An 8,047-nucleotide genomic window follows, 5' to 3' on the forward strand; every position below is an offset into this window, starting at 1 on the left:
TGCGATGCCAACGGTGAAGAGCAGAGTTGTGAAGGGCCCTGAAGGGTTGGGGCAAGAAGCTTGAAAATTGGTGCAGTAGAGGAGCGGGAGCCAGTGGAGGAAGTCAAGGAGGGTGGCGGGTGACGTGGTGAGAGTGCTGGGCAAGGCAGCCTTGTGGACTGAGGAGGGTCAAAGTGGGTGAGATTGGCACAAGACACCTCAGTTGCCATCCCTGACAGGGGTCTGGGAGTCCGCTCAGGCCAGTACAAATCCTTCATTCAAAATACGGTGCAGTCTCGGCCCTGGTGAGAGGTCATGGGTGGGAGTCACAGGCTGAATGACTGCTCTGGACAACTGGGTTAATTGTGCTCATGTCACAAGTGAATGAGCTGGTGATCTCAACTAGTGAGTGTTTGGCCACATCACAGTCATTGCACATAACGACACAATTAGAAGTCCCTGCTTGTGCGACAGACTAGGTCAGGGAGTGTTATGGTCAGGAATGAAGTGTGTGTTTTGGGGTGGGGGAGTTGGTGGCAGACTGAAACAGGAGTAGGGAGCTCCATGTCTAACAGATGTATCAGCAAAGCGGAGGGCAGGGAACACTGGAATAGCAGGGGGTGCTGCAGGGTCAAGATCAAGGTGGCTTAGCGGAGTTATGGGGAGGGGGCGGGAACATACCTGCCTTCCTCATCAGAAACCCCATAATTCATCCTGTAAGAGCAAAGTGGGAAGAATGCAGCCCCGTGATGCCTGCTGGGTGAGGTACCATGGATGGATTGACCTTCCAAGTGACATGCCTAATGCACTGAAGGAGCTGGCAGCCTGCTCAGCTGAGTATCCACTATAGGACATGGTTTGGAGAACAGCTGTTGAAGTCAGACACTCTTTAGCCCCATCAGGATCCCCACAGCCCTCCGTTACTGCGGGGCCAGGTTGGGGGTTTTTATTTTAGGATGATTTGATTGGTATCAAAGTTGGGATTTTTTAATCTTGGGAATCTTACAATGAATGGTTAGGTCTGTCGCTCTTGGTGTGTCACCCCCTGCAACCGTTGGGAATGGTATGGCCCATGCAGATTACTCCCTCAGTGAGGGCTAGAATAGGAAGAGACAGAAGTCATTCTACCTCTAACAGTGGAGAGGACTGGCAGACAGACAGACAGACAGACAGACAGACTCTGCAGAGAGAGAGATCTACAAATGGTTCTCCGAATCCCTCTGCGCAGAAGTGCCAGCTTCACCCCCGATCACCAGCCCTTGATGGAGATGTCCTATCCCACCACACTGAAAATGGAAGCGAATGTGCTAGTTATGGGAGCAGACAACGTGGGGAAATCAGGTGAGAACTTTAATCACCAAAGGAAGAGCAGGGAGAACATGGAAAACTTCCTAGCTGAGAGATCCCTGGAGCTGGGGAAAGCTCCCCCAAGGGAAGGGATATGACTGTGAGCTAGATTGTAGGGACTTTTAAAATCGAACTGGACAAAGCTTGGAGAATATGTTGTAGGGAACAATCCTGCCATAGCCAAAAGACAGCTGAGATGGGACCAGTTTGGTCTATTCTATCAAACAGCTGTGATTCCAAGTGGAAAAGCAGAGCGCATCCTCTGAGACAAGGGAGTTTCATGATGGGTATATTCTGTAAGTGAAAATGCTTCCTAGTCGGTTGCAGTCCATTGAAATGCTGGCTTGGAAGAGTTCCTGATCTATTCATCCTTTCTTAGTAACCTGCTGGTTGGACAATGTGTGAAATGAAATAGAGACTGTTCACGCACAGCTCAGTGAGAGTTTAATGGATACAGAAATGGAGAGATGGCTCCATTGCAGAGCAGGCTATCCACACCAGGCTGTGGCTGGTGCTGAGCTGGGCTCAGGGTATTAATCACTCCACTTGGGTTTGCAAGGGAACTAAAAAATGTCATTTTCCCCCCGTTCTCTTCTTTGTAGCCTTGACAGTGCGTTTCCTTACCAGGCGATTCATCGGGGAATATGGAGACATGGGTGAGTGCCATGCTGGGGGCTTGCATGTTAACATCCCCTTGTCCTTGTGGGGTGTGAATTGATCAATTTGGAAAAGTCCTGATTTGCATGACTGGTTCTCTGTGTGGGATTTGGCTGTTTCCTGAGCCCCCTCTTTTCCTCTCCAGGGCTGTTGCCTGCTACCTGCAGGCTTAAGGGTTAAATCTACTCATTGGAACCAGTTTGTGCATTTAGAAGCATTTCTTGTAGAGGTGTGAGGGGCTCCAGTGTGACCTGCGTGGGACAGCTAGTGGGGACGCAGGTGCAAGTGCACTGACTGAAGGACAGGAGGGAGATGGACACCCCGGCAGGTTGGGTTACTGGATGGCAGACTCTCTGGCTGAACACCAACATGCTAAGTGTGGCTGGTGCCTTACGTACACCACAGAGGCCATGGGCCTTGCACCCTGGAGGCTGATCTCCCACCTGGAGGGGAGGGGGTGTGCAGCAGGGAGGCAGTGGGTGGCAGGGTTGTCATTGAGAGGACACAGCTCTCTGGTTGTCTGTGATCGATACATGCAGTGATCTTTGTGCCTTTTCGCAGAATTCATCTACAGCCACAGCCTGGCAATGGAGGGTAGAGAGATCCACGTCCACATATGGGATGTCCCTTGTTCACAGGTGAGGGGCCTCTGCTGCTGCTGTCTCCCATTCTTGCTCCAAGGAAAACTATTCCCCTAGTTAAGAAAACCCTAAGGCAAACCGTGGACTTGAAGCATCAGCCAAACCGTAACCCCTGCTTCCGACTCTCCCCAACCATGACTAACCTTTGGGCCAACCAGCTGTTTATTGGGCAGTAGATAGTAAGGCGGGGGGGAGGGCCAGCACACGGGGGAACTCCCCGCCCCAGCTCACCCCTGCTCGGCCTCCTCCCGCTGTGGGCGCTTCACTTCTCCCGCCTCCCAGGCTTGCTGGGGCGGAGAGCTGCTTCATGGCTCGCTAAGCCAGGGAGGGGAACTGCCACGGAGGGGGGGGGGAAGAGGCGCCTCAGGGGGTGTGTGTGGGGGAGCTGCCTCAGGGCTCGGGGAGGGGGTGGAGCAGAGATGAGCTGTGGTGGGGAGCTGCTGCATGGCTCCCCTGGGGGGGGACCTCAGGAAGGAGTAGGGGGTGGGGAGCTGCCATGGGGGGGCACATTAGGGGGGAGGGGGGAGCTGCCGGGGGGGCGCCTCAGGGCAGCAGGGGGCAGGGAGCTGCCGCAGGGCTCGGGGAGGGTACAAGGGGGAAGTTTCGCCTAGGGTGTGAAACATCCTTGCACCGGCCCTGCCTAGCGTTGGTGGACTCTGCCAGGTCTCGCTCCTCCCCTTCCCTTTACTCGGAGGTTGTTGCTCTTCTCATTTCCCCCTCACCTTCCCTGTTCTCTTCTGCCCACTCGAGTGTTTCTCTTTGGGGAGGATGTGACTGCCTGTCCAAAGACGGGGTGTGCTGCATCTCTGCCAGCATGGAGTCAGAAGCCTCCAGCTGCTCTTGAGCCTGGATGCTTTGCACAGAAGGGCAGTAAGGTGCTGCTAGGTGCAAGCACAACCTTCTTGAACCAAACTGGTGGAAGGGCCCCTCCTCACCCCTCCTGGGAGTTGGAGGTGGCTGGGTTTGGGTGTAGGAGGTTATGTGATAAAAACTTTACCTTTGGGTTATGAGTGCCAGTCTAGTTTGTGGCCCTGTGCTGGCCAAGGCCAGAACCAAAGTCTCTCTCCTCTTGCAGCTGTTTCCAGATGGGGTTGATGTGACTGGCAGGGTCACTACCCAGCTGCAGTTGACCTGTATGTTGTTCAAAGGGGAATGTAGGAGCTTCAGTTTCCAGCCCAGCCGGATGATTGTGTGACCTTTGTCAGCACTAACATCCTCCCTAGAGACTCACTCATTTATCAAACTCCACCCCATCTTCCTGTCCCATCTCTCCTTCCCCAGGATCGGGTGGATGAGAGTTCTGCCAAGGAAAAGCGAGTCCAGTGGGCAGATGGCTTTGTCCTGGTCTACAGCATCTGCGACCGTGCCAGCTTCAACGTGCTGCAGCCCAAAGTTCAGGTCATTAAGGCAGCCAAGGAGGCTCTAAGCCAGGAGAAGGTGCCCATTGTCATCGTGGGCAACAAGCGGGACCTGCACCATCGGCGGGCAGTCTCCAGTGAGGAGGGCCGGCTCCTGGCGCTCTCCATGGACTGCGAGTTCTATGAGGTCTCTGCAGCTGAGGCCTATCATGGGGCACTCATGGTCTTCCAGGGGCTGGCAGAGCGCATCTGCGAGGCCAAGCTGGCACTGAAGAAGGGCACTGGGATCCGCAGCATTGTCAAAAGCATGTCGGCTGTGTTTGCTCGGAAGAGGACGGACTCACTCTGAGCTGGAGCCTGTGTGTTACTTCCCCATGTGCTGCCAGCTGGAAACACCAGATTGCCCAGCCTCCTTCACTAGACTAACCCCTCCTACCCCAGTGACTGTGAAAGAGCCATGTAGTCTATTGGGGGAGTCAAATGGATTCCCCCAACCTCACACCTGAGAGCCTCAGAAAAATGGCTGAATCTGCCCCTGCTCACATATATACCAGTGCAACCTGAGGCCTTTATAATTCAACACGTAGGTGTCCATACTGTCCAACCCCAGGGGGTTGGGCCCTATTACACAGTTACTAGGATGGTGTCCAATCTAGCTATAAATGCGCCACCCCTGGGCTCCCACCCCTTCCCTTGAGGAGCAGATTCCTCAGCCAGGTAGTCTGAATTTTATGTATATTACAATAGCATCCAGAGACTCCAGTCAGCATTGGGGCCCCCTTGTGCTGAGCTCACAGTCTCTCTTAGTCTTCACTCTAAATAAGTCCCCTCCCAAATATTGGAAAACACCAGAGCATCTTTCTGCTGCTTCTGGGAGTACCTTACCTCCCCCAGTTCCTTTGGTGGGGAGCTGCCACTTCCTCTCACTAAAGATGAGTGGGATAAGGTTGAGGGTGTGGGCAGTGTTATTAATCCTATTTTACAGAGGGGGAACTGAGGCACAGATACATTAAGTGACTTGCCCAAGGTCACACACAGTCTGGTAGATAAGGGAATTGACCCCTGGTCTCCAGAGTCCCAAGCTATTTCCCTGACCTGTAGACCCTCCTTCTTTCCACTTCACAGGGTAATGCTCCTTGTAAGCCTCTCTGATGCTGATGTGGTTCTGGAGTGGCTACTGGGCACAGTCCCCACGTACAGAGGGTGGTGTCTGTGTCTGCCCCTTGGTGTTTCTCAGCATCTCAGATGTTTGTCTTCAGCTGACACCAAAGCCCTTGGGATTCAGGGAACGTTGTCAGCCTCTGGTTCTGTCCCTCTTCTCTGTGCAATCTCGACTAGTTACTGAGCTTTCATGGTGCCTGGCATTGTCTGTGCCGACCAGCTCCTTCTCCCGGTTCTTTTGCTGACAGCAGAGGTTTCTGTTGTTTATACAATGCATTGTACATGCATATAAGATTGGAGACATGGCTGGTTTCCAGGACTCCAGACTCTAGCATGGGATCCAGTGTATGTTAACCCAGTCCCTGCTGGAAGCCACAGTTTGTCTGCCCCTAGCTGGTCACCAGGCAGGGCCTGTGGATTGAAGGAGGGCTAGGTTCTTCCCACAGATGGGCTGAAAACCAGTAAAATTCCTCTCTGAATGTGGAGCGTGGTCTCTGCTCTTCTGCCTCAGCACCAGGGCTGTAAAGGTTGAGTGTAAATAAGAGGTGCATCTGTGTAAATAGTAATTTCTACTGCAATAAACCCCCTTTGTATAGGAAGCTCCTGGCTTATCAAGTCTGTGGTTTCTGTGCAGGGGAAGGGGGAACTCGCCTCTGGAGGAGGTGGCTGAGGAGAACTGCCTTTTGGCCTAGCCTGCCCTAGAGTGTGACAGACCAAGGGCAGAAAATCTGGGCACCTGCTGCAATTTGGCTAAATCTCCCTCCCTGTAGTCCCAGGCCCTTCACTATGAATCCACGCACACAGTCAGCTCAAACTTGTGCCTTTCACTGGCAGCCCAGCTTCATCCAGCCGGTTTGACAGATGTCCCTGAGGAGCTGGACAAACTGTTCTTTTCTTCCTTGGCCTTTGTACGCGGCTCTGGTTGGGATCGGAGTGCTACGGAGCAGCACGTATACGATGAGCTGTGTGTGATTATGATTGGATTGGCATTGCAACATGAATGGCTCAGCCCCTTAGGACCGTGCCCCCAACCTTGTGCTGCTGCATGGCACTAGGTCTGATTTTAATGGTTTGGGGTTTCAAATCATACCCATGAGAGCGCTGACAGAAGGCAGAGCCTGGCTCAGGCTAACTGTTGCAGCGCTGGAGGATGAGTTGGACTGTCTCTCTGTCCACACTTACAGAGTGGGGCCCATTGCCTGGATTTGCAGAATCCTCAAATGTCTTGGTCCTTCAGCTCTCTGGGTCTGGCCCTGGGAGCCAGGGCTCTGAAAGCCCAGCTGTAGGAGTGGCTGCTGCCTGAGCCCTTCTCCATACAGAGTAGTGAAGAAACACTACAGCAGCTGTGCTGCATGACTGTGGAGTGCAGGCTTAGGGCAGACCAGGCAGGAATCTCGGGTCCCTGCTGTACAGTAGCTCAGGCAGAGAGCTACATATGAGCATGTTTGCCTGCCTACGGCTGGAAGGTGGCCACAGCAGCTCTCTGCAGTGAGGACAGGACAGGACAGCTGTGTCTGGCACTGCCCTCTTGTTCCACATCTGCCTAGGTTAGTCACATCAATTGGGGCAGCCCCAACCCTCCTGCAAATAGTCATCCCTCCATAAAGACAGGAGCTGGAGGGGAGGAGCATCTCCAGCTAGGCCCGTTCCCTCCCATCACCTAGTGCGTGGGCTGGGGATAAGGGTTGAGGGTGTGGGGCCAGGGGATCCCATCTGATAAATGAAAGGGCCCAGCCTCCAGCCTACTGGAGGTTCAGACCCTCCTCTCCCCGCACTGCCACCCTGACACAAACTCCCCTTTGCCTAAGGCCAGGAAGCGTAGGGCACTAGCCAGCCTGCCACAAGGCACTGACAGGTTGGGGGAGCTGGCGCTGAGTCAGCAGGAAGAGCTGGCATGGACTTGTCACAATATTGCAGAACACGCAGCCCTTCCCCAGCTGCTGGAGAGAGCAGCTGGCCCCAAAGACCCAGATGCTGCCTCCTCGCCAGGACCATACACAGCACATCCTGCCTGTTTACAGGCTCATGGAGAAGCCAGCTCAGCAGCAGCTCAGCCCCAGCTTATGTCATGCTCTTTGGGTTGCAGCACCCCAAGCCCCTGTCCGTGGCTGTGCAGTTGGGAATCAGGTCTTTGGACCTGTGCCGCCCCCGACCTAGGGATGCAGCGACCAAGATAGTTGCAGTTTGATCCATTTTACTGGGGACGGCCTCAGTGGCACAATCTCAGTCGCCTGGAGGAAATGAGCATACCAGGCACTAGACAAGTGGGGAACATTTATTATTGAAGTAAATAGAAGAGCTGGTTGCTCTGATTGGGGGATGGGGAAACACACAGCTGGGAAGGGGATGCAGCTCACCTTCCTGTAGGGAATCTACCCAGATACAGAGCTACTCCTACAGGACAGGAAGAAAGGGGCTCCAAGAGCTCTCCAATGCCATAGACTGTCCAGCACATGCCTTGTTACTGACTGCACAAAGCCCTACCACCAACCACATAGAGGGGCACGGAGATGGCCTGGCTTCTGGGGAGATCTCACTCATGGATCCTGCCCCTGGGTCTCAAGTGACTTCTGCAGAGACTAGGCCAGAGGCAGGATTGGCCTGCGTGGGGTAGGGGTGGGAAGGAACGAGGATGGGAAGCCATGTTCCCCCCTCAGACATTTATAAAGCTGCTGTCTGATGGCCCTGGAAGGAGAGGGGCTGGTCTGCAGCAGAACTTGGCTCCCCGAGCCTACAGTGCAAAGACAAGTCTCTGCCTCAGCTGCTGCTCACACAAGGTACATGCTCCATAAGCCCTACTGAGCAAGTCCCAGCCATAAGCAACATGGCCTCCCAGCTCCTGCCCTTTCCTGCTCTCTTTTCTCCCTCTTCTCCTCCCTTTTCCTCTCCTCTCTGCTCCCTCTT

At 54.1% G+C, this 8,047-nt stretch overlaps 1 protein-coding gene across 1 annotated transcript; it reads left to right on the forward strand.

Moving 5' to 3' along the window:
- Positions 1–1,066: 1,066 nt before the first annotated feature.
- Positions 1,067–4,978, forward strand: LOC115658718 (ras-related and estrogen-regulated growth inhibitor-like protein). The gene is made up of 4 exons (XM_030578093.1): positions 1,067–1,320; positions 1,929–1,982; positions 2,545–2,621; positions 3,906–4,978. Exons 1-4 carry the CDS (start codon positions 1,182–1,184, stop codon positions 4,329–4,331), a joined length of 696 nt encoding a protein of 231 aa, XP_030433953.1. The 5' UTR covers positions 1,067–1,181; the 3' UTR covers positions 4,332–4,978.
- The last annotated feature ends 3,069 nt before the right edge of the window (positions 4,979–8,047 follow it).

The sequence above is a fragment of the Gopherus evgoodei genome, chromosome 10 (assembly GCF_007399415.2).
Source record: "Gopherus evgoodei ecotype Sinaloan lineage chromosome 10, rGopEvg1_v1.p, whole genome shotgun sequence".
NCBI lineage: Eukaryota > Metazoa > Chordata > Testudines > Testudinidae > Gopherus > Gopherus evgoodei.